Consider the following 27372-nt stretch of genomic DNA (forward strand, 5'->3'; position numbering starts at 1 on the left):
AAACCCTAATAAACAAACAAAAAAGATATGATCCAAACAGAAAAGAGGTCAGCAGCTAACCTGCTTGGCTTTCTTCTAGGCCTAGGCACTCCAGAAATACAAAGAATGGAGAATCTCCAGAAATCTCTAGAAACCCAAAGAATGGAGGTGGGAACTGCTGCTATTTCCACTTATCCAGCATCCCCAAAGCCCTGGAGACTTTCATACTCCTTCCTTGGGGTTTTGGTGCCTGAAATGGACTCCTGAGGTCAATCCTTTCCATCCTTTCCCAAAGGCCACCTTCTCCGTGAAGCATTGCTGTATCATTCTGACTACTCACACTTTCTTTCTGCTTTAAATTTCCTATACAACTTTGATTGTTAATAATAAAAAAAGAAGGAAAATAATAGCTTACTATGTGCCAAGCACTACTCTGAGTGCATTACCTGAATTAACTTCATCCTCATGCAATCTCATGGACATAGGTGCTCATGCCATTTCTAAGCCTACAAGAAATTAGGTCTCTTCTTAAGATCTACATGGCAAGTAAGTGAGGGAGATAAGACCAATGATCTGGCTGCAAAATTGTAGAATCTAAGTGCTTAAGTATATTGCCTCTCTATATAAGCATTTATTCATTTTGCTCATCAAGATACCCTGCCATTGCCCACTTTCTGCACCACATCACACCACCATGACCATTACCATCAAACTATACCGCACCACAATCAAATTATATGTTTTTTGAGGATAAAGACTATTTCCTATTGGCCTTTGTATTCCATGCAGCACCAGCACTGTACTCTGAAAAATAAGTACTCAATAAATATTGTTAATTTATTATTAACATAATACAATAACATCTATTTCTATACACTCGCAATTACCTGAATTATCACTGAGATTTCTATAGAGCCTTAGCAGGAGGATCTCCCCCACCCCAACCTTTTCCAGGTGAAGAGACAGAAGCTTAATGCTACTAAGATCATGCATGGCTCATTCAGGATTAATCTTGGTTAGGGCCCTGTGCAACTTGTGAGTCCTACTTAATCCTACTCATTATCCCAAAACTTAAAGAAAGAAAATTCTTCATAACGTAAACAACTGAAAATAAGGTTGTGCAGCAAGATCGGAAAAAAGTTATTTGTAAGGTTAACTTTATTTTTGAGACTTCTGTTGAGATGCAGCATGCCATCATTTCAGGATTAAGTATCTAGTTGATTCCCTGACAGTTTTTGCCAGCGACTAGGTAAGAAATTCACCTTATTCTGCTGTCTTACGAGTCCCTATTAGGGCAAAAATGCCAAGCAAGGGAACCTCCAAAGACTGGTGCTCTTATTTGTCATGAGCGGTGCCATCATTTCATCTATGCTGAAAAGGGAGACTGGGATCCCTCTGTGCTAGAGCCACCAGCCAGAAGCCAGGGACCTGGAAACTGACCTGCTGTTAAGTGGGCTGCGTGGACAAGGATTTGGACCCCGGGCTTCAGCTCAAAGTGCACTGAGTTTTGGTTGAGCTTGTGGATCAGCAGTTCTGATATCTGAAAGAAGAAGTGTTACAATGAGTGCCACCAAAATCGCCATATCAAGTATAAACAAAAATGCTGAGAAATATTGACTGTAGTTACCAAGGCATTCTAATATTATACCTGTGAATTATATAAATGAGTCTTGTATGATTTTGAGTTTTTATTTTTATTTTTTAAAAGATATTTATTTATTTATTTATTTATTTATTCATTCATTCATTCATTCATTCATTCATAAGAAACACAGAGAGGCAGAGACATGGGCAGAGGGAGAAGCAGATTTCCCATGGGGAACCCAATGTGGGATTCTGTCCCAGGATCACACTGAACTGAAGGCAGATGCTCAACCACTGAGCCACCCAGGCATCCCTGATTTTGAGTTTTATTCCAGAATATGCATGCATAATGATTTTTAAACCATCATCTGAGTTTACATCCTCATTGCTACAAAATGGGACAAACTCTTAGTAAACACAAACATTTCTGCTCTTAAAAAGTCATCCTGTGTTTTCCTACAGAAGTCACCCAGTTGTTGTTTTTTTCTTTTTTTAATATTTTTCATTTATTAGACATTCAGAGAGACAGAGAGAAGCAGGCTCCATGCGGGGAGCCCGACGTGGGACTCGATCCCGGGTCTCCAGGATCACACCCTGGGCTGAAGGAGGCACTAAACCGCTAAGCCACCAGGGCTGCCTTCACCCAGTTTTTTGAAAGAGCATTTGTTATACATGGACACTTAAAAGAAGTAATTATGTACAATTTATACATTCTGGTAAGATTTGTATGCATTTATTTTACTTTTTGAGAGCAGACTCCATCTTATTCCTCTCTATGCTTGCTTCCCCATCCCCTAACTGTACCCTGTGGCTTTCACAGGATAGATACTTTATGAATATTTATTGAACGGTAAATATAGTTCCACTAAAATAATAAATTATACAGTTGGAAAAAACTGTAAGCACAGTCTAAGTAATGCATGGGCTGATCCTGGTTTCCTGCTTAGGGACATTAGCTGAGCTGCTCTCCGCTGACACATGTGTACTGGGCAGACCTCTGGCATTCCAGGCCATGAAATATTTAACCCCAACAAAGGGCAAAGAACCATGTTTGGGTAATAACAGCATAAGGACAGGTTTTATAGAAAAGGTAAAACTCTGTTCTGTTCACTTGTCTAAAGTAGAAAATCCAGCTCAATTTTCTTATCCTTCTGAACAATTTCTGAAAAACTATTAGGGAAAACTATACTCCTATTATTTTTCTAGACTCTTTATTTTTAATATTTTATTTAACATGCTATTGAGGTCTAATTAGATGCTTTCTGAGCACCATTTTTTCCCCTTTTATAAAAATTTGTTGAGATTCATTTAGCGCAGTGAGTTGCCAAAACAACACCTTTGATTGATCCTTTTATCAATTAAGCAGGGCCTGACGGGCTTGGTTTGGATGCAGAGAGTCACTGGCAGACCCTCCGATGGGTAATGGAACTGAACTGCCCTACAGATGAACTTCTTTGCTTAACAACAGGAACTTGGGATGACTGGCGGTGACCCGTGGTTGAGCACCTGGGATCCAGTGCAAGCTCAGCATCTCAAATGCTTTCATTTGGCAAACCATGCAGAAAAACAAGGTTGTCACACAATTATGTTGAAAACAACTTTATCCTGTATGTTTGGCTCTATATTACTCTTTTTTTCCTGGGCCCTGGGAATCTTCTGGAATGCTCCAGCTTTATAGGGACAGATTTCTAGCACAGACTATGTAGAAAGTTTTTCCTTTGTGATCTCTAAAGTATTGCAATATATAGGTTCTTATTCTATCTTATAATTCAATTGGTAAGGTCTTTACAGGAATCCGACAGGATGTTTGGTAGAAATTAATCAGAAAGGTTTTGGCTAACGAAACAGACACACAGACACACAGTCAGAAATGTGTGTGTGTATATATGTGTGTGTGTGAAATATACACGTTTACATACAAATATATATGTGTGTATGCATATATACATTTATTTTTGCAGAAAAATATTTTTATTCAAATGGGAAAGACTTGTCAGAAGTAATTAAAGAATTGCTCTGTTTTGCTGAGTCCATCATGTGGCCAAAAGGGAAATATGTATTCGCAAGAGAAAGATCTCTCAACTAGTTGAAGTGATATTTATTTCTTATTCCTGAGGATGTTTTTTCCTCAAGTGAGAGGTACAAATAACTAAACCAGAAAGTAGGGTTCGTCAGAACAGCATATTTCTAATTTATAATCTCCATGAGAGTTCCTTGTGAAAAATAATTAACTTCTTGGATTTGTTTTGGTTTATAGCATTGGTTCAATGGATTTATCTGTATCATTTACAAAATTAAGCAGGCTATGCCAAAATAATCTGGTATGTTTCATGTATTTAACTTGCATCAAAGGACATGCAGTAAAGAACCCGTATCTGTGGGAAAGAAATTATGCACAAAAACAAAACTAAATGAAATGTACGTTGCATACAATAATCTCAATTAGAACCATGTAATTCTCTACTCAAATAAACAAGTAGGAAACTGTTGACAGATTTTCATAATTTTAAATGTTTTTCAAGCCACTTGCAGAATTGTTTATTCTGTATTTTTCCATTAGATCATGTGCTGTTATATATTTTATATATAATATACATAAATCTTACATATGCCATATATATCACACATATATATTGAACACGTTATATTTGCAAAGTTGCACATTTCTGTCTTTCTAACATAGCATGTCTTAGGTATTAGGGCTGGTATCTCTACGTAAAGGCCCATGGAGCTTACAGGACATACCTAAGTTTACTCAGTTAATATTTGAAGAGCTGACACCAGACTTCAGTTATGTTTGACTCCTAATCCTGGGGCATTTTCATTAGAAATATTTTCCTTGAACCAGCTGGCAAAAAAGAGAGAGCAAAAGATATGGGGAAGAGGACTGGCTGACCAGGCTTAGGATATAAAAAAAAAAAAAAAAAACAGAAAAAAACCTGCAGCATTTCATTAATTATGCTGCCATCTCTTATTCATCTGTGAGATGCACAACTTGTAACACCAGTCCCATGTCAGCTGACCAGTATGAGCTCCGTGACCAGGCAATTGCCAACCCTATCCTCTGGACTGCCACATTCTGTTCACCAGTCAATATAATTTGCAACATCTGGGAGAGACTTTGGCTATGAAAGGAGTGGAATAAATTGGAATCTGTCAGACAGGTGGCAGCGGCCTAAGTAGGAAGAACAAAACCTTGCGTGATAGAAACTAAGTGGGATAATGTGTGACTGCTGGGACATTGAACTGCTAAAGCCAGTTCAATATATTTATTTTTCTCTCTCCATCCAGGGAAAGTGTGTTGTCTTAGCAAATTTTACGTATCCTTTGTGCTGTGATCCCTCTTCTGCTGCTCACCAACAGAGTCCATTTTCTACTCTCCTTCAGCTAAATAATCATGACCAAAGAAACATGTTATTCTTGGTATCCGCCTACTGGTAGACTCTGCCTGGGACTCCAGTACAACCAGTTCCTACTGCAATTAAAGTACCAGTTAAAAATGCAGTGGGATGCAATAAAAACACTTGGAAAGCCACTATCTGCAGGGCGTAGCAGGAGGGAACAGATTCCCTTCTGTATCCTCTTCACAATGTATAAAATTTAGGTATGGCAATCAGAACAGGCTAGGTTAGGCTGGGGTAACAGTGTTAAAGACACAATTGGTCACATGGTTCTGCTACAGAAGAGGTGCCTGGTGCCACCCTACCATGTATCCAGAAGGAAATGAGCTGGAAATAGCCAACAGCAGTGATGGTTGCCACACAAAGAACACATTTGACACCTTAACAATGTTTAATGAAACCAATAGGAGAAAACACACTCTCAGATTATATGAATGAAGTGTCAAACATTGAAACGTGAAAAAAGAGAAGTTTAAGAACAGAGCAGTTGGTAAATTTATGGAACATATAAGCCAAATAAGTGGTACAAGGTGAAACTCTAGGTGCAAAATGGTCTTTGGCAGGTTTATCAATGATAGAGCTATACTGGGCCAAAATACTAACATTTATCTCTGAGGTGGGCAGGAGGATGCAAACCCTGCTGAACATAAACAGCATTCTGGTGCCACGTTCAGAGATACTTACCTGTAATGACCTTGAAGCTGACCCACTGGATCATTCCTGATCCTGTTACATTATTAAGCTCCTTTGAAATAGCAGTTGAAGAATCTTCCTTTTGGATTCAACAAAGAAAGAACTTTCCCAAATCAATCATACAGCCTAATTTTTGGATTAAATCATGGGGGGGCGGCGGCCAATGGAACAAACACTAATTCTAGTTAACACTAGCTTACCCAGATCCCTTCGTTCTTAGCACAAAAGAATCATCTTGATTAAAGTGACTAAGAAGTTGCCTGGGTGATATACTGAAGAAACACATTGGCTATACATATTTCCTGTATTCCCCATCACCTGCTCTAAATTTCTGTCTCCCTTTGCCATATTCCTTCCAGTCCAACTCTTAACCTAATCTACTCTCTTTCTTTTTTTTTTTTTTAAAGAATTTTATTAATTTATTCATGAGACACAGAGAGAGAGAGAGAGAGAGAGAGAGACAGGCAGAGGGAGAAGGCTCCATGCAGGGAGCCCGATGTGGGACTCGATCCTGTGACTCCAGGATCACGCCCTGGGCTGAAGGCAGGTGCTAAACTGCTGAGCCACCCCGGGATCCCCACCAAATCTACTTTCAATGATAGTTTCCTGCTTTAATGATCTTCCTCATTAACTCCAGAGTATTTCTATGATTCAATTTCCCATGTTAAAAAAATATGAACAGGACAGATTATGTGGGTAATAGTCTGAGATTATCAATTATAGTTCATAATGAATCTTTAATTCCTTAAAATGTCAATTAGACTGTTCCATTTTCATAGGCACCTTTCCTTTTCTCTGGATTTTGGTTGTCCATTGGTCAAAGCATATGGTAACAGAAAGAGCCAAGGAGGAAATTCAATGTTAATGGTTGACAATTTTTTTCATAATCTTTTTGTTTCTTTTAAATGTTTTCATGCCCTTTAAGGATACTGCAAGATAACATGCAGGCTCCATATCTCTCCAGCACAGTATCGCAAATAACCTTGACAGAACATGATGGTCTTTCCTCCCTCCAGGAGAGCCAGATACAAATCTGCTCACCTCTGAGGACTCAGAGAGAAGCACAGCAGTACAGGCCTGGGGGAGGGGGAGGTTGCTCCATACCTGAGCAGCTGGGGCAGCAGGATGCACTAACCCTGATGAGGTCAGCTAAGGGCAAGTGAGTCTTTTCTCACTCCCCAGAGATCTGAAATAAAGACTGGTGGAACCCTTCCAGACAGAGGTCACTTGATTAACCCTGCCCACGTTATCCTGATAACAAGGTCAAGTACTTCTCACTGTGAGGAATTTTCAATTTATTTCACAGACAAGATAGCTTGATCTGAGCCAGCATGGCTTCTCCCCTGGGGAAGCTAAAGGGAGGAGAGCCCAGAGCCCTTTGCAGAGGCCTCACCCTTGCAGGCTTCCAGGCCCATCTGGCTGGGGTCCCTCTTCTTTCTCTGCTGGGGGTTCTGCGTGGAAAGCTTACAAGCAAGGAGCCAGAGCATTAAGAGAGGGATAAGGTCAGCCCTTCCCAAATTCCATCTGGGATTTGGAGTGCGGACCTCGAGGGGGCTGCGGGGAACATTTCCTTCTGTTGTTTGGTTCTGCTTTGCATTCATTTAAAATTTCTGTGGAATTTATTACAGAAGGAGGCAGCTGCTTTTGTCTGCCTGCTGTCTGTTACCTCTCTCTCTCCCCATATCTCTTTGAGGAGCCATATCCTTCTCCATTCTCTGGAGGAACCATGTCTTCTCCATTCCCTTAATTCTGAAGAGGCTTCCTGAATCCCTGACCCAGGCAGCATATGAAACATCTGAGTGGTTGGAGCCAGCCCTCCATCCCTCTGACTACAGGACAGGGTAAGGGATGCCCACTTCACCCAGGTTGGGCCAGTGAGAACCGTCCACCCAGAGCTCTTGGGGTGCTCTCAGGGGAGAGGCACTGCTTTTCGGATGGGGCTGGAGGTGGATTAGACAAAGCCCGGGGCCCTATGTGGCCATCCTTGCCCTCCTGCACCCTGGCTTCATCCTCAGGCATATCCTTCATGTGGTAATAAAGAAAAGAGATGGGGAAAGAGGGAGAGAAGGGAGTATTTGGTGGTATTTTTGAGAGGCTCTGAATTCCCTGAATGAATCCATGCTTGAACTGTATCCTGGACTCCCCTATTAGGTTCGCTCACAGCTTCACTGTTTTTGCTTAAACTGGTTTGAATTGCCTATCAATTGCATCAGAACTTTAAGAAAAAGATACAAAAACTCATAACAAAGCATTTGTCTGGGCAGCCCCGGTGGCGCAGACATTTAGCACTGCCTTCAGCCCAGGGCGTGATCCTGGAGACCCTGGATCGAGTCCCACGTCAGGCTCCCTGCATGGAGCCTGCTTCTCCCTCTGCCTGTGTCTCTGCCTCTCTCTCTCTCTCTGTGTCTCTATGAATAAATAAATAAAATCTTTAAAAAAACAAAACAAACAAACAAAGCCAAAGCATTTGTCCTTTGCTTCCTGGTGCAACAGCCTTGGTATTTTCAGGCCCATGGAAGCAAAGTGGCATCCAGTCCACATCTGCAGCAGGGAGGAGTGGGGCGGCCACGGGCTTGAGTTCCTTGCAGAAACACAGCTAGCGTATCATTCTCTGGAAGAGCCGTGTCACCTCAGGCAATCACTTCTCCATGTCTGGGCCTGAATTCCTTTACTTTAAAGGTGCCGAGTCAGAGAGAAGAGTCAAAGAACCCCCTTCAGTTGAAAACTGCAGGTTCCCAATGGCAGCCTGCTGTTTCATAGCATCTCCACACATGGCTCACTTTTATATGTCAACTTTGTTATTGCACGTTTTATATCAGGGTGAGAATATTCGCCACAACAAGGACACTCATTTCTTATGTGCTGGGTTCTGTATTTGTTTGGGTAGAGTCCTATATAAGGCTGATGGACTTGGGATTTCCTTAAACAGATGTGCAATGCTAGCCTGGTAGCTTGCTTTCCTTCATGCTGCAAATCCTCGTGAAAGGTCAGAAGGGTCCCCCTGGCTCCTGTGTGGTCACTCAGGCACACTGCTTCTGTTTCTTGCTGTCCTTGTTCTCTTCTCGATTTTGTATCATTTCATGCAGTCATCTCCTGCCAGCCTCTCTCTTCCAGTATGTGCCCTTAACTCTACCAAATAGTCCCTTTCACAAACTTCACCTTCCCTTTTGCATTTCCAGATATTCTGTTCCTATCATGAGATGGCCACATATATCTCCAGAATTTATTCACCACTTATTGAACATATGTAAGGAGCCAAGTACTTTGCATATCATTTCTTTAATATTCTCTCAAACATCCTAGTAAATGGGAACTATAGATTGTGTCACTTTGGCGAACTTATATGACTTTCCTAATCCTAAATTACTTTATCTATAAATAATAGATACAGTGGATATCAGAGGTGAAACTAGAAACTTGGTTTATATTTCTCCACTACCGTGTTCCATTTTTTGAAAGGTTTTATTTATTTGGGGGGAGGAATTACTGGGAGGAGGAGCAGAGGGAGGAGAAGCAGACTCCCCACTGAGTGTGAAGCCTGATGTGGGAGTTGATCCCAGGACCCTGAGATTATGACCTGAGCTGAAGGCAGACGCTTAACTGTCTGACTCACCCAGGCACCCCACTCCCGTCTTCTTTCTAATAAAATGGCTGGTCTCCAATAATGTGTGCCAAATGCTAAGTCACATAGCCTTCAAACAAGCCAGCTGCCTTCAGAGCTCTGACTCAATGGTTCATCAATGACATCAGGCTGCCTCAGGGACTGTCACTCAACTCTCAGAATGTCTTTGGAGGGGGCAGTCAGATGAGAGAGAGAATGAAGGGAAACAAGAACTCCAGAGAAAAGAATCAAAACAAGATGCATTCCAACACAAGCAAAAGAAGCTTTACAGGACACACCCTTCTTCTTTCCACATGTCTCAAGGGAAAAAAAAAAACCCTAGGAAATATGATACTTCTAGAAAAAAACGGAAAGTGTGAGAAACAGAGATGCACAGATGATGTGATGCCTCAGATATTGGCTGGCTCTAAGTCCGGACTCTCTTCCATCCTTGAAAAGATGATAATCTGGAATTCATGGAAGATCCATATGATTTCTAGAGGAGCAACCATTGTACACGCTCAAATCTGAAGGTCTTGGATACTCATCCACCTCCCCTCCAGTTTCTCAGCAGTGCTGGGATAAGAGGCAATCCATCTCATTCTCCCACAAAGTTGCAGGTGCAGATAAGAATTTGTGGAAAACAATGGGAAGCTGAGTGCCAGAGCTGAGCAGAGTCACATGCAAATCCGAGGAACTACCTGCTGCTGGCTCTTCAATTGCAGTTCACTAGGAAACGGAGTTCAACAGGGCTTTCCAGGGCAGCTTTGTTCTTCATTACTTGCATGTGGAGAAAATTACAGGGGTGAACCTTCTGCCAAGTGAGAGAGCTCAGTTGAAAGGAGGGTGTGTGCTGGGAGGTGGGCCATGCTGTAATTTGGGGTTGTTGTTAATAAGGTTGTCATGGGAGGATCTCAAGCCATCCTTGAAGACTGGCGATCATGGAACTAGATTATGGGCTCATTCTAAGCAAATTGAAAAACTCCACATACTGGAGGGGAAAAAGCCAGTATTTATTCAGTGTCTGAGAAGAATCTTATTTTTAATCTTTCTGCCAGAAAGCACTGAGAAACCAAAATCATGCCGTTTCTAACAGGGTAACCAGACCAGGACTGATGATTTTAACTGAATGGATGATGAAGAGGAAGGGGAAGGAGAATGGGAAGAGGAAGACGACAAAGAGGAAGTATATAATAATCATCCTCACTATACAGCTTAAAGACTCCTTTGAAGGAGGAGAGGGGGAACCAGAGATGGAAGGAGGCAGGAGACACAAATGTGTATGTGCACACACACACGAGCACACACATGCGCACATACACACACAGTCTACTACTCCAGAAGGTGGCGGACATGGAGAAAAGATGGACCCTACACAGCCAGGAGAGGTCGTCTGGAGCCAATATTACTTCGTTTATTATAAACACAAATCAGGTCATCTTAGCATGATGATAATAAAGAGGATTCATGATTTGTACAAAAGTCATACCCTTTAAAAACAATATGCATAGCACATCATTGGATTCTAATGACACTCGTGATGGAAGTGAGAGAAGGAATAAATGGGTTCAACTTCCATGTATTATTCGGCAACTTGCCTTTTTCCCCTGTTAATATCTTGGACAGTTTGTCCTATAGATTTATCGAATTCATTGTAAATGCTCTACAGTGTGGAGATATATTCTGAGTAGGTTAGCCACTGCCTACAATAACCACACTTGCACGTGTTTTGTGGTGAAGCCGTAGTTAGTATCAGCAGACTGTGGATGAGAAACAGAGGACAACAGAGTCGAGGACTCCACAAATAGCCAGCACCCTCACCCTCAAGGCCATATCCTTCAGAGGGGCTCAGAGTTGCTGCTTGCGGGTGGTGAGGCCCCAGCAGGGGGTGTGGCTCAGCTGGCTGTGGAAGCTGAATGTCACCTGGGGGGGACTCACCTGCTCCAGATCTTCAGCTGACCTTTTGTTTTCTCCAGTCGGATCCTGATAGGGTAAGACAAAGAGCTCAGCGGCGGTGGGTAAGCCAGGGAGCACCGCCACCAAGATGTGCTGGCCTGGGACCCCTGTGGCCTGAGGGAGAAACAGAAGCTCATGTAAGTCCCACAGGAAGAGCTGGTGAGAACGCATGGAGTACTCAGTGGGCAGGAGGGCGGCACAGAGACACCAGGGGTGGGGTGTGCAGGTAGGCAGGCAGGCAGGATGTGAGCCTCCTGGATTGGGCCATGACGTGGGGCGAGGCAGCGGAAGCCTGTGCCAATGGCACCACCAGGGGCTAGGATACTGATTTCTCCCTCAGGGATGTGGGTGCTGCATCTCTATTTCTGCCGCAGCACAGATGGCAGATGCAAGAAGGTTAAACAGTGGCTCAAGGCCATCCAGGTAGCGTGTGGTGATGCTGAGTTTGGAACTTTGGTCTGACCACGAAGCCTTTCTTCTTAAGCAGTGCTCTACTGCCTCCCTTCGCCTGACACTTCACATGCAGGAGCCCCTATCACAGCTAACATTCTGTTTTATGGCCCTTCCAGATTTTAAACTCAGAGATTGTATCTGAATCATCCTCATTATATGCAAACCTGTTGACTCAATGACATCTGATTAAGGATTTCATCGTGAAACATCAGCAGAAAAACCCCATTGGATGAGGTAAAGGGAACTGATTTTACATCCAATTCTGTTACACAGTAAAAAGGAAGAAAACTGCAAATAAATTGGCCCCAAGTTGTACCTCTTGTAGGGTTTATTGGAGTCCTCTTGACAGTACGGTACCTCAGGGCTTAAGGAAGTAGCCAATTGTAAATGCTCATCTCAAAGACAGGGTGGGACCCTAGGAACTAGGGGCTGGCTCAGCTGCCTCCTGAGATGGGGTAAACAGGGAGCCTTTGAAGCTGGAAGGAATCGACTCGCTCTACCCTATCATACCCTGTCCTGAGAGATGTTGAGCCAAACTGTTTATTCTGCCTTTATCTGATTATGGTACACAGCAGCCTGGAAATGTTGATGAGCAGTAATTTCTAGCCTCTGGACAGCTGGTGGAAAGGTAGAGGCCCAGGGGATGTGTTCCCTAGGCTACGAATGTGAAGAGAAAGCATCCTGGAAGACGGGTCACTGCTGAGCTAATGCCTGGTGGATAAATCACCCGGGAGAATGGGGCAGCTACCTGGGAGGTCTGTGGGGACATGGATGCCTAAAACACTACAGATGGAAGGAAGGGGACTGTGGACTCATCAAGGGGTGTCAGTCATCTCTCTTGGACAGCACAGGAGAGAAACCAGTTGTCACACCAGGGACAAACAGCTCCAAGGGCAGAAGGATCTATTCTGGGGGGCCTGTAGTCTAGTAGCTGCGTCCCCTTGGGGCCATGGTGTTTAGCCACACAGAGGTGGTGGATGCCGAGGCACGAAGACAAAGGTGAGGTGGCCTTTCCGCAGAGGTGCATGAAGACGGCAGTTCTCCACCCCACAGTTCCACGTATCCCTGTTTCCCCATGTGAGAAACCAAATGATGGCCACAGACTGGAGAGGTTAGGAAACCACGAGGGTAGTCTGACTCCCGGGTTTGACCTTTAACAGTGTGGTTGTGGACAGAACAGCCGAAGTCTCCATGTTCACTTTCCTCATCTGCAAAATGGGAATGATTACAGTGGCTGCATCATAAGCTACTTCTTCTGTGATTAAATGTGCTGAATAATGCAAAGCACCGAGGAGAGGTTTGGGAATACTCTAAGTGTGAAATAAATATCAACAAAGAGCATGGCGTGAGAATGGGGAAGGCTAGCCCTTTGCCAACGGGCTGGATGTAGAGATCTGTTTTCTGAGCAGGCATTATCTGAATGCTTTTATCCCATCAGCGCTTTGTGTCACAAGGCATCATGTGCTGGGTACAGGAAACAATGTATAAAACACCCTAAATTGATTTTCCTGTTAGGCTAAGAAGATGCCCTGGGGAGAGAGAGCTCATCTCTGATTTTCTGGGTTTGTACAATAAATCTGAGCAGCTCCATGAGCAGATATTCTGTTTCTCTGCTCACTCATGAAAGTGGAGTATGCAGGGGGTGATGTGCCTAAAAGAAAGTGTTTTCTCAAACTGTCAGCGATACTTACTCAGACAGGGCTAAGCTTCACCGCCTTGGTGTTCTCCCAGAAACCACAGGGGACCATGTTTTATGTGTTCAATCCCAGTCACTGGACTCAGACCCTTCGCTTCAATTCAATACCTTCATCACTTATCGGCTGTGAGACCTAAGCAAGTTATTTAACCTCTTTGAACCTCAGTTGCTTTGCCTGCAAAATGAGGACAATAATACCTTCCTCTTGGGGCTGTGGCAGGAGAGACATGCCTTTGAAACAACTAGGACAGAGAGAGATGACTGACCATCCAGGGCTGAGTGCTCACTGCCGGCCAGGCTGGAGCCCAGGGCTGCTCTCACTAGGTATACTCACGCTGCGTCCCATCAGTCCTGGGAACAGTGGCGGATTGTACACTTGCTAGTGACCTGATCCAGAACATGCCTTGTGAAGATGACTGTCTTTCTTCTCAAGGCAGGAGGAAAGTTTCACAAGGCACAAGGGCCATGTGTTTGATCCCAGTTTCATCCCTCCACCCAGAGCATCTCGGCTGCATCTGCCCATGCAGGATTGGCCATGCAGACAGCAGGGGGTTAGCCAGACCTCCGGTGGGCTCCAGCCCTTCCCAGCAGTCTTTGCACAAGGCTCCCTCGCCATGCAGCTCTTGGAGGATAGAGAGATGTGCTCCGGCGAGAGAAGAACCTGCCTGCACTCACCTCCACCAGGGATTTTTTGATGACTCGGCTGATGTCCCTCCTCCACTCAGGGATATCAGGGTTGTAGTCGTCCAAGTTCGGAGAGAAGGAGAGGCGAAGAGATCGAAATTCCTCTGGGGATACAACAGGAGGGTGATTATGGAGAGTCCAGTGGTTTTCTCAAAAGTGTGTTACATTTTATGCAAAGCCTTACTAAAGGGCCCTTTCCCTCCACACTCGCCAAAGGGAACCTTCCAGAAGGCAAACTGGATATCCCATTTGAAATCTGCTGTCTGTCCCAGCCCTCATTTTCTAAACCAGAGCCCTAGGTCTGGCCCAGGCCTCGCTCTGCAGCCTTTCCCCACTGGTCCTAGTTCTAGACTGAGCACTCCAGGACACAAGAGCCTCGGAATGCCCCGAATACACTGCAGGTTTGTGACCTTGGCCTCTGCACACACTGTCCCCCTGTACAACACCCATCCTTCCTACCTGTATAACACCCATCCTTCCTACCTGCCCTGCACACATTATTCAAGCTCTAGTTGGAGCACTTCCCCATGGCATAATCTCTCCTGCCATGATGCAGTGTTCCTTGTTATGGCACCACTGTGTTGTGCACATACTCCCATTATCGCTGTATGATTATACCATTATTATTATATGATTACATGATTATAATTATGATGAGAGTCATTCTACTGCTATGTTTTGTTTGAATGGAGTTTTATTTCATGGAACTTTAAACTCCTTCCCTCAAAGAATTTGTTCGTTGTCTCTGTGGCCTCTGAGTCCGTCTTGGTCATCCTGAAAGTAGGATGGGATTGTCAAAGCAGAGGTCCTATGAGGAGAATATGGGAAGCCTGAGGAGCACGGAACACTGCAGCATGGAGAAGCGTTCATGACACTTATGGAAGACAGGGAGGAAGGCTTGGTAACCACCCTGTGGTGTCAGGAAGGCTCAGCAGGACTGGCTGGGGGTCTCTGTGCCCACATCAGTGACGGAGGAGTCCCCTGAGCATCAGGAATGAGTCTGCTTTCATGTCCCTGTAGCATTTAGGTCATTAGCTGGGATCAGCACATGGGAGGAGTGGCCTTGGCCCAAGCAGAGCGATGGGTTTCAGAGCCCAGCCCAGTACCAGTCAGGTCATGTCACTGCCCTAAAATCTGCTAGTGGCTCCACATGGCTTTCAGAATAAAAGCTCAGCTTCCTAACCACAGCTTTCCTAGTCCACATAAGCTGGGCCAGATTTTCTCTGCTACCTCACATCTTGAGGTTCCTGGGTGTAGCACGACCATATCCATCCCCATGCTCTTCCGTGCTGCCGTGTTCCTTCCCGTGTTAGTGCATTTCCACTTTCCCAGATACAGCACAGTCAGCTCCTTCTCATCATCATTCAGTCTCTCCCGGGAGAAACCTCTGCCACTAGCAACCTGAGTTATCCTCCCTTCTGCTACGTCAGACGCCCTTCATCATATGACCCTATCTGTTATCTTCATACTTCTTGCCACTTAACTGATTTTGTCTTTAATGTCTGTCTCCCACACGGGAATAAAAGGTCAATGAGGCCAGGAAGACCATGTTCCTGGCCCCGTGAGATGGTGCCCAGCACATGGTAGGTTTTTGATCATTATCTAGTCATTTAATTAAGAAGTTTGTTAAATAAATAAATACACAAGTTACACTGGAGGCTCTCTGTAATTTATGCATTTACTTATTCAACAAACATTTCTTTCTTGTTTTAAGCATGTCCTCATGCTTCAGTAGGGGCTCAGTGACATCGGCAATGCTGATTATACATTCGGGAAACATAATAGCCCACTTGCGCATTTCCTAACAATGCTAAAGACGTATCAGACACAGGCTTTGAAGACTCTTAAATTATAAGGAGCGTATTATGGCAGTTAGCCTATTTCAAAGGTATATTTTTCGAAGCTTGACTATTTTATGAGATACTGGTCACCTGTGTGAATATCACCGCTTTGGTTCTGGTGGAGAATAATGAAATGCATCTTACTTAGCAGCATGGTCAATGGGAGCATAAAGGTATCACCCACTCAGCCCTAACTTTTCACTTTAAAGATATAAACCAATGTCACTTTCCCTTTCCCTGAACCTCTTACTAAATCATAGAAACTTCACTACAAGGGAAGCTGTTTATCTTAATAAAAAAAAGAAAGAGAGAGAAAAACCATGCAGCTCTCTCTGTAATAACTTAGCATGCCCAATAGCAGGACACAGGCGTGCTATACCTATGTTTACTCAACAAACAGGGGATACATGTGGGAACACTGAAAAAGGTAAACACCAGTGATAAATAAATACATAAATACACACACACATGAAGAGTTGAGCCTTGAACAATGTGGGGGTTAGGATGCCATCCCTCACCCCAGTAGTTGAAAATCCACATTTAACTTTTGACTCTCCAAAAGCTTACCTACCAATACCATACTGTTGACCAGGAGACATAATGATAACATAAACAGTCAATTAACACATATTTTCTATGTTATGCTTCATATACAGTATTCTTACAGTACACTTAGCTAGAGAAAATAAAATGTTATTAAGAAAACCATAAGGAAGAGAAAATATATTTATAGTACTGTACCAAAAATATATTTATATATAATTTATAATTATATATAATATAATTTATAATTATAATTTATAATTTATATATAATATATATTTTAAAATATATATATTTTATATATATGTATATATATACTTACCAAAAAAAATCCATGTATAAACGATCCTTAAAGTTCAAACCTGTGTTATTCAAGGGCCAACTCTGTGTGTGCATTTGCAACTGCTGAGGCAGATGAATTCTCACATTTACATTTTCTTTTTTTGTATTTAAGAGCAAACTTTGCCGTAAAGCAAAGGAAGAAAATGATACAAACTAGATTTTCTTTCCTACAGTCTGTTTTGTGGGTTTGAGTGGACAATGTTTCCCCTGCCTGTGATGGCCTCACCGTTCCCCTCAGCTTAACTAAATTTTAGACAAGTTTCTTCCTGACTGCAGGTCTCTTACCTCCCTTTACTTATAGCATTTACTTTAGAAAACCTGCAATTGTAAATTCCTTCCCTGTTCTTTGGAGATACACATCTTCTCCAACCCAGGAACATCTTTCTCAGGGACCTGGGAGCCACCTTTTTGAAAAGTAACCATTGAGGGCTGCTGGGTGGCTCAGTGGGTTAAGTGTCTGCCTTCCACTCCAGTCGTGATCTTGGGGTCTTGGGACAGAGCCCCATGTAGAGCTCTCTACTCAGCAGGGAGTCTGCTTCTCCCTCTCCCTCTGCCTCTGTGCTCTTCCCCTTTCTCTCTCTCAAATAAATAAAATCCTCCCCTCCCCAACAAAAAAGAAATGTAACCATTAAGAAAGAGAGAAAATTAGTATGGAGGTTCCTCAAAAAATTGTAAATAGAACTACCTATTATTTAAGAACTCCATTTCTGAGTATTTACTAAAAATAAACAAAAATGCTAACTTGAAAAGATATCTTCACCCCATGTTCGTTTCAGCATTATTTACAATAGTCAATATATGGAAATGACCTAATTATCCATAGACAGATGAATGGATAAAGAAAGTATGGTATATACATAGAGTGGAATGTTATTCAGCCATAATGAAAAGAAATCCTGCCATTGGGTGACAACATGGAGGAACCCTAAGGGTACTGTGCAAAGTGGAATAAATCAGACAGAGAAAGACAAATACTGTATGATCTCACTTACATGTGGAATCTAAAAACAAAAGCAAAACCAAAATCTCAGATACAGAGGACTGATGGTTGCTAGAGGTGGGGGTGGAAGGCAGGCAAAATGGGTGAAGGGATCAAAAGGTACAAACCTCTGGATATAAAATAATAAGTCATGGGGATATAATATACAGCATGGTGACTATAATTATTAAGGCTGGATTGTATATTTGAAATTGTTAAGAGAGTAGATCTTAAAACTTATCATCATAAGGAATAAAAGAATTGTAACTACATATGGTGCTGGAGGTTCACTAGACTTGTGATTATTTCACAATATCTACAAATACTGAATCATTATGTTGTACACTTGAGACTAATATAATGTTATATGTTGATTGTATCTCAATAAAAGAGTAAGATTGATATACTACTGTCATGTATGCTAGAAAGGGAGTGGAGGGGAAGGAGATAGGACCTCTGTCTTCTAGAGGGTAGGTGCCTAATTTCCATAAGCACCAATTAACAAACACAGATGATCTAATCACATTGATAATCCCCTCACTCCCATATTCCTCCAGTACTTTTCCACTAGGTCATCCCAGGGTTTAAAAATATTCCTGACTTTGGGAATCCTGGGTGGCTCAGTGGTTGAGAGTCTGCCTTTGGCTCAGTGTGTAATCCTGGTCCAGGGATCGACTCCAGCATCAGGCTCCCTGCAGGAGCCTGCTTCTCCCTCTGTCTATGTCTCTGCCTCTCCCTCTGCGTCATGAATAAATAAATAAAATCTTTAGAAAACTATTCCTGACTTTTGTTTTAGTTGAGATCAATCTTGCCTGTTTAACTCTGTGTGATATAATTTGTCTTTAATAGGTCACACATGTCATTAAGATTTTCCAGTAATACATAGGAAACTCTGACACTTCATCTGACTGAAGACAAATTGACGATGTTTGCTCAGAAATTTGGTTTTAGGAGGGAAGACCACTTCCTTGCTTAAGCTTTGGATGAAGAAACTGTTTTTTTAGTGAAGGTAACTCATCTGATAGAGAGTGATCCACTCTTGGAGGACACCTTTCAAGACATTTTAGGAAGAGCAGTAACTAAGCCTGGTGAGGGAGCAAGGTCGTTAGAAATATTACCTCTGGATTCAATTCTAAGGTTCTATTTGTTTATTACAGTTATCTCACATTTTCTCATTTGTAAAATAAGAGTAAATATAGCATATTTCTCATATAAGTCTGCTCAGAGGATTCAATAAGACGTCCTATTTATCAAGTGTTTAGAACAGATGCTGATAAGGCCTTTGTCAATGTTAATTTCTACCACTACCATCACTGTTACTACCAGAGCTGTCACTGAAGAGCAGAATGACTTGAAAGCAGTGATTTCCCACTTCTGGGCTACAATCTCCTATCTGTGAAATGATGGGATGGGCCAGATAAGCCCCCAAACCTTCTGGGTTTAATGTTCTCTCCATGGTTCTGATGAGGTGACTGATAGGTTTAATCAAGAGGGCATGTGTTGGGAATCATCGGTCAGTGCCTGTCAGTGACACCCAGGATATCCAGGAAGGAGAGCCTCACATGGAACAGACATGAGAGCTGGTTAGTGGGGTAATTTCAGAGCATGGGGCCTGTGTCTAGATGGACCGTGTGAGGAGCCCAGCTCCACCATATATGAGCTGGGGCAAGTTGCCTGCCCCACCGAAGTAAGGAGAGGAATAACATCACCTACCCTATGCTAGGGTTGCTGAGAGGATTCGGTGCATTCCCAAAGCACAGAAAGGAGATGGGGAAGGAAAGAGAAGCGAAAGCTCTCTTCCATTCTGGCCACCTGGCTGAGAGGTCTCCTCACTGATGGGACCTTGTGAGGAAAACCAGAGCCCTGGTTTGCTTTCACTTACTGTTTGGGCTTATGGAGCCTCTTGTAGGGGGCCCGGGTGGGGGATGGGGCAGGAGGAGGTAGGAGGGAGGAGATATTGTGAATGTAACACTTGGCATGGGAGGAACATTGTCCTCAAACTTGTTCAAAGTTGCTTACAAATTACATTTTGAATTTGAAGGTCACGTTGGCAGAATGAGAAATGAAAAAGCAGAACCTGCATCAAGGATTTTGCGACTGGGGCAACTGATTATTTGGACCACTGGCTAGTTTGTCTCTGTCTCAGTCTCTGTCTCATCCTTCCTCCTTTTACTCTTTCTCTGCACAGCATTCATCTTTCTTATATTAAATTCTTGTTGTTTTTTTTTTTAACTTTTCCATGATGCGTAATTTTACATTCTTACTATCCACTAATAATACTCAGTGCAAACTTATCTTCCTGGGCAGGGAAAAATGACCAAAATGAGATCCAATTTGTATAAACTGCTCTTAATCCCTCATTTTCAGCTGGGGATCCTACCTTTCCACTTTGGTAAATTTTCATTTTGTGCAATACTGACTATATTTAACTTCCCCCCCTGATTAGAAGATTTCTGTGTAGTTGTTCTTTCAAACTCATATCCCATCTCTGGCAATATGTGACATCTGCTTATTTGGGGCCTCCATCGCTTTTAATCCAGCAGGGTTTGTTTGTCTGTTTTGTGTGTGTGTGTGTGTGTGAGATACATATTTGAGGAAGAGATTTTCAGAATATTTAGATACTGATAGATTCTTCTTAATAATCAAGACTCTTAAAAGTTGAACTTAAAAAAAAAGCCTCAATATCAACTCTTTTTTTTTATAATGGGTTTTAGTTATTCGAACACCATAAAAATACTAATGGAATGAAGTAGCTTTACCCGTAATGAAACTCATTCTGCCCCACTTCAGGTGAGTGAGGGTAGAGTTGCCCTATGTGCACCTGAGCCACTTGCAGAAAACAAACTTATAAATGCTCTCGGGGTCTTGTGACCATAATTGTGCTGGTGAACCACATCTCTCCCAGAGGGCGAGACCAGACCTGACTCGGCTCTTTCTCCACTATTCTCCGTTCTCTGGGTAGAGGCCTGGTGGCTTCTGGTACCCTACAAGCACATCGCCTCATCTGAGCTTGGGTCCAACCAGGGCTTGATGCACAGGGGCACTCACCATACACTGCGATGGTCTTTGTGTCTTGCAGGATGGCATTCCCAGCGGACACCTGCACTGTGATGGTGTTCATCCCTTCAGAAGTAAACTTGAACGATATGCTTCCTTCCAGGGTGATCAGAGGCTAAAATAGGTGAGGGTATACAGAGTGAGTGGACAACCGTTCAGTTCCAGAAGAGATAGCCACTAGCTTGGAGCCACCAACAAGCCAGTTAAATTGGCACAGGATTTTCCTGGTGTGTCTCAGTGCAACTGGCTCCATCTGAGCTTCCCCATCAACTCCAGTCCAGGCCAGAAAGGAGCTATGAGAGCCATGACCCCACATGACTCTGCCCATCCCTTGTGAATGTGACACCTTTCTTCTGGTGTCATCCTGATTCAGGGCTGCTGAGATTGATAGGTCTTGCTCACTGGTGGGATAGATCTCATACTCAAATCAGATGAAAACAGGTAGTTCATATTAACCCAGATTTAAGCAAATCTTAAGATTTAAGAAAATCTATAGGCTTCCAGTCGTTCATCTCCAGGGTTTACTATTCATAGAAAATGACAATGGAACACAGCAACCATGCACACCAAGAATGTTCTAGTTGGACTGGAGTGGCCTTGTGTGGCTTGGCCCCTCTGAGAAGCCCTATCAGCAGTTTCTGGAAGTAGCTGCTATGGAAACAAGTACTAATTGGATAGTGGTTTGAGGGCTGGAAAAAAAAAAAAAACCCACAACAATTTGGAGTAGTGCCTGTAATATAATCGGACACTGGGGTCCTGGAGGAAAAGATAATTAGCCTATTGACCTCCCTCAACTCATTCCCCATAAACATTTCTTTCCTCTCTTTTCTTAATTAATTTTAAAATCCAAATTCATGTAACTCCCTATATGGCAGAGGGAAGACTAAAGCCCAGCACAAGACATAAGAAGTCTACTCAACATAATCTGTTGAGAATTTGGTTTTCTCCTGTAAGGTCAAAAAACATTTAAAAAGGAGACACAGGAGAAAGTTCTTTAGTATATTCACCTCCTAGCACTAGATTTTAGGCAAATAACTTAGATTTCTCTTCTGTCACTGTAGGTAGTGGGCCCAATGTGGGCCAAATTTATATGCATAATTTCAGAAGAAATAATAAGGAAGCCTTCTTTTTAGAGGAGTTAAATTAGCAGTAGAGGTGAAGAGTTTCCTTCCTCTGCCAGGCATGTAGCAGGTTTGGCATCAGAAGAGATTTCATCTCTGGGCCTGTGCAAAATTATGTCTCTAGTTAAAGCCAACACTCAGCTCTGGGGTAGAAAAAGATTTGTATCAGAAGAAGATGCACTGTATTTGAAGAGCAAAGTCACCAAGTTCAAGAGAGCAGCTCTGCTGGAGAAAGATGAAGCCTTCTAATCCTGAGCAACTCCTGTAACTGCCCTTTGTGGGGGCTTTAGACTGGACCGCCTGAACTGATATATAGAAGCAAACTAATCCCTGAGAATGGAGGAAATTCAAAACAGAGCTTGCGGCCTGGTAGGAGGGCAAGAAAAATCCCCATAGGTATGGGAAGGCCTCGGATCTGGCCTCCACATGAAGCAGTCGAATGAGGCAGGAGGAAACCACTTCATGTCTGTCCGCCTGACTTTTTTATCTGCACAATGAGGGACTTAGAGTAAATAAGATTTAAGGCCTCTGCTGGTTTTAGAGTTGCTGCTGACTTTTGCTCATGGGGCATGTTTTGGGAAAACATAAAGGGTGAAGTTGAGAGAAAGGAGAGGCCACATGAGGAGGGCCGCACGGGGGCTGGGTTGTAATAAACAAGTCTTTGTTGCTTTTGACCATCTGGTATCCACTGGCTTTTTTCCTTTTGAGGACCATTTCTTAGTCCATGTGGTTCCAAGGAGGCTGACTTCAACACCTCTTCTTCCACCCAGCCCTGGGAAGGCGAGATCACTAATGCTCCATTCTGGGACTTCTTTTCAAACTTCTGTTAAAGCCAGTTTATGTTCTCTGCTCAGCTGTGAGAGTATAAAGCTCAGGCTGCTGCTAAGGGTCTTTGCAAAGGGAAGTCCAACTGGAGAAGAAGGCGAACATAGAGGAAGGCAGAGATGAGGTGTAGAGGTGGCGTGGTGAGACAGGGACAGAGGGATAAAAGGAACACACGGATGAGACTACTGGAGCACTATGAGCCTGCTGTCCCCGAAGCTAGGACTACCCCTAGACTCCTGAGTTCCATAGTCACTTTCACTTCCTTTATTTCCTCAGCCAGTTTGAGCTGAGGTGCCAAGGGATCCTGTGTGGAAGGCTGACCTACCTCGGTGTTGTTTCCGTACCACCACACGTAAGTGAGGGTGCCCACTTGGCTGGGCCACAGCACTGCCGTCGCGTTGACCTCTTTGTTCTTTGTGGTGACAAAGGGAAGAGACAGGTGTACATGCTCCAGGGGACCTGAGGCATAAGAGAAAAGACGAGGCATAGAGAAGGAAGAGCTTTCTCTGCTTCACCTTTCCTGCTCTGAAGAGAATACATATTCATTCTGGAAGTCTCCAAAACATCAGTCATACTCCCTATGGAAGGTGCCAAGGGGCTTTCCCTACCTTAGAAAAAAGATATAATGTGACCCATTGTGTCTCAATATTTTCTATTTACTGATCTTTCTTCTAGGCCTAAAACTTGAGTTATTTATGTGTGAAACTTAAAATAAAATACGAGTAATTTATGAAGTCCTCAAATGAACAGGCATAATATGAGAATTCAAAGGAAGATATGAAGTGTTTCCAAGAGGTCAAACCCATGGTGGTAAACCAGGATGATGAAAACCTCATGGACTGGATGTGGTGACAGCAGGAGCTGGTGGCAGTGGTGGTTACAGCAACAAATCCCCAAACCATTTTAGATGTAATTATTCTTGAGGCTTTGTTGGCATTGTAAAGATCTATATATGTGTAAATCTGTATTTTTATGTATGAGAGCATGTGTGAGTGTCCCTCTGCATGAGTATATGTAACACTACCTGGTTCAAACTGTTTGGTGTTGAGTTCAGCTTGTCCAGGACCACATATGTGTGAGCAAGGAGAGGCAGCTCTGTGGTTCTCAGATGTATTCAACTAAAAAAGGGGATGATTCTACCTATGGAGGCCCATTAGACAGAAGCCTTAATCAGATGCCCAAACCCACAAAGCTATGAGTACCCTCTTCACAGAAAACCAGTAGGGCTCTTCCTCTGACCCCTGGTCTTCCCTTTGAGCTGCTTCTCCCAGGCAAAATGCAGTTTCCTTTGAGGTGAATGTGGCAAAATTCTGTCATCCCATCATTATTCCATGAAGTGGAGAAGAAAGTGATAGCTTTCCATCTGATTTAATCACCACTTAACGTGTTTCCAAGGGTATATACTTTGGTCTTTTTTTCCCACCATATACTCAGCATTGTGCTGAGTAATATCATCCACACCCTGGCCTTCAACTATAAAGGACATGCTTAGAACTCAAAAACCACCTACTTAACTCGGGACTCAATTAGAAGCCAGATGTTGAATAATGAATAAGAAATTCATTATTTCCCCTGCATTCTGTATTCTCCATATCTTGATGAATGAAACCAATATTTATCCAGGGGACCAACCCAGAAGCAGAAAGTCAATCTGGATTCCTTATTCCTTGTCATCCAGTCTATGTTGGGAATCAATAACTTGGTTTCATAAATATCTCTCAGTTAGAGTTCCCCTCACCATCTCCACTCCTTCCCTGGCTCATGCAGCTGGGCTGTCATGACCCGCACAGATCTTCCTGCCTCCAACCTGCCCCCACACTAATAATCCACCCTCTGGCTACGTGTTCAGTGCCTGCATTCCTAAGTAATAGATAAGCTGCACCAACTGCCAGGGTCCTCAGCACCCGGAATAAAACATACACTCCAGGGTGAGAGTAGAGCAAGTGCAAAGACCTTGAGGGGGAGATGGTTCTCCATGTTTGCAGAAGAGAAGAGAGCCTAAGTGACTGCAGTAGAGAGATGGAGGGAAACAGAGGGAGCCAATGAGATCTAAGAGAGATTCAGGACACAGAGCATGTTGTTTTGTAGGCTCTGAAGTATGCATATGTGTGTTTGTCTGAGTCCATTCTTACATGTAGACACATTATACGTTCATACGATATATGGTGATGACTATGTACCTTTTCATACCACAAAGTGTTGTGAGAGTGATGTTTCTAGAAAGCCAAGTTGATCAGACTACTCACTTGTTCAAAATTAAAATTCCCATTACCTAATAATGATGACGATAGTTAACACATACTGATCTAAAATTTGTGAGACAGAGAACACAGGCTGCAAACTTTTGGAGGGTAAGAGTTTCTCCTATCTTTGGATATAAAAAGATTAGAAGAGTTCCTGAGATGTAGCAGATAATCGAATGTTTGTTGGGTAGATGATAAAATTTCTCATTTCTGCTTTTGTCTGTGCTTCTCGCTCTTCATCGAATTAGAGGCTTGGTGACCAGCATACAGAACAGAATTGATTTTCTGGCTTATAAGCCATATGATAAGAAGTAGTTGCTCATAAGTCAGAACGGTTCAATGTACTAATAAAAGGGCAGCATTTACTGAGTGATGACCGTGTACCACATATTCTGCTAATGACTCTTTTTACTCTCATTTGCTCCTCACAACAACCTCATGAAGTAGGCACTACTATCGCTTCCATTTAGAGAAGAACAAACAGAGGAAAATGACTTTCCCAAGGTCATGAAGCTAGGAAACATCAATTCCAGGGTGTGAGCCAAAGTAGTTTGATTTTAAAGCCCATGCTCTGGCCAGCTGACAAATGCTCAAAAAGATCTTTCCCATCTTCACAAAAGAGCTATTGAGAGTCAGTATCTACCGATCACTTAAATACATGCCAGGCATTAGCAAATGCACTTTACACATGCTCTCATTTCTTACATGGCTCTTGCTGTTCCCTATCACTCGGTCTGCTCCAGCAGGCTATGCCCTGTTCTCCCCTGCAGTCTTGGCTTAGACACCTCTCTGAGGGCACCTGCCAGCCTTCAGTCTCCGCTCCAGTGACCAGGCTTCTGGAATGTCCTTCCTGTCTCCCCTGATCTGAGTGAATGACTCCGCTAGAATGCAAGGACTAGATAAGCTCTCTTAGACATGCCAGTTCCATTCTAAAGGGGTTCAGCATTTTTGTCTCTCTCACATTAGTATTTAATATTTTTTTAAAGTCAGTCAGAACATCAAAATAAGAATGGTGCCGGTGTGTCCTGTTAATAACAAAAATGGGATCTTTTCAGTGAAATGTGGTCATTAATTCATTCAATAGTTTTGGAGTGTTGCCACATGTCGGGCATCATTCTAGGTGCTCGAGACACCTGGTACTTGGTGGAGGTTATGTATTATTGAGGGAGGGAGGCAGGCACTGAACACATAGAGCAGAGGTAGGTGCTATTTTTGTCTCTCAGGAGGAATGACATTTGAGCAGTGACCTGAATAAACTGAAGGAGTTCACCACATACTACCTGTGATGCTCCAGGATGAGGGTAGAGCAAGTGCAAAGATCTTGCAGAGGAAGTTTGAACAGCAAGAAAGCCCCAGTGGCTGCAGGGGAGAAATGGAGGGAAAGAGTGGAAGCCAATGAGATCTAAGAAGGATTCAGGACATACAGCATATCGGCTTGTAGGCCCTGGAGGATGCATATGTGTGCTCGTATGAATTCATTCTTGCATGTTTGTACATTACACGTTCATTCAAATATGTGCGATTTACTTTTCATATTCTCACCTTGTCCTCTTGTAGTCATTTAATTTTCATGTGTTTAACACACCTAGTTCCTACTGCCCAAAAGCCTATCTTTTAAGCATCTCTTCTATGTGCAGAAGGTGCAGTCTGCACTAAGTGAGTTGTGGAAGTGGAACTCCAGCCCCTGAAGGCCCTCAGCTGGCTGGCTGCACTAAATCCAGAGCTGAACAAGCCAGCAGATGTGGCTCCATCAGACAGGTGCCTGTGATGCACAAAAGGGACGGCAGGTGGCGCTGCATCACTCCATATGAATCTTCCTGGCTAGGTGGGTGAGGGAACTGGGAAAATACTTGTGTGAATTGGGTCTCCCTCCTCTTTTCTTGTTTAGCCTTAATGTGCTACAGGATGCAGCTGATGTTTGTGAGGCTGAACATTGTGTGTGTGTGTGTGTGTGTGTGTGTGTGCGTGCACACGTGTATGCACACACGTAATGAATTGCTCTGGACTGTAATGACTGCTCTGCCATTTGTTTTGGAGACTTCCTTTGACCACCAAATTAAATATTGTGTATGCGTTACATTGCTGATTGTCTGAAATGTTTAAGAGCGTCTAGAAGAAATAAAAGTAGTTCAAAGAATAAAGATGAGGTCCTAAAGCAGAGTTCCTTAAACTTCAACATACATAAGGATTATACTAAACTGTTCAAGGCAGATTATGATGCATACTTCTAGGAATTCCCATTCAGCAGGTCTGGGAGAAGGCACAGGACACTACATTTTTATCATGTGATTCTGGGGCAGGGGACTCATTAAACCACACTTTACAAAACTCAAGTCTGACATTCTCTGGCCAATATAATAATCATATGAAAAGT

General features: G+C 43.1%; 1 protein-coding gene across 1 annotated transcript in view; it reads right to left on the bottom strand.

The window, feature by feature from the left end:
- Window positions 1-27372, bottom strand: part of SORCS1 (sortilin related VPS10 domain containing receptor 1) — a 499230-nt gene that overhangs the window by 20783 nt on the left and 451075 nt on the right. Inside the window, 5 exon segments of the mRNA XM_038578743.1 lie at window positions 1420-1519; window positions 11197-11328; window positions 14039-14151; window positions 20801-20924; window positions 23081-23214. Coding sequence (XP_038434671.1) covers window positions 1420-1519; window positions 11197-11328; window positions 14039-14151; window positions 20801-20924; window positions 23081-23214 — 603 coding nt within the window.

The sequence above is a fragment of the Canis lupus genome, chromosome 28, assembly GCF_011100685.1.
Source record: "Canis lupus familiaris isolate Mischka breed German Shepherd chromosome 28, alternate assembly UU_Cfam_GSD_1.0, whole genome shotgun sequence".
Taxonomy (NCBI): Eukaryota; Metazoa; Chordata; class Mammalia; order Carnivora; family Canidae; genus Canis; species Canis lupus.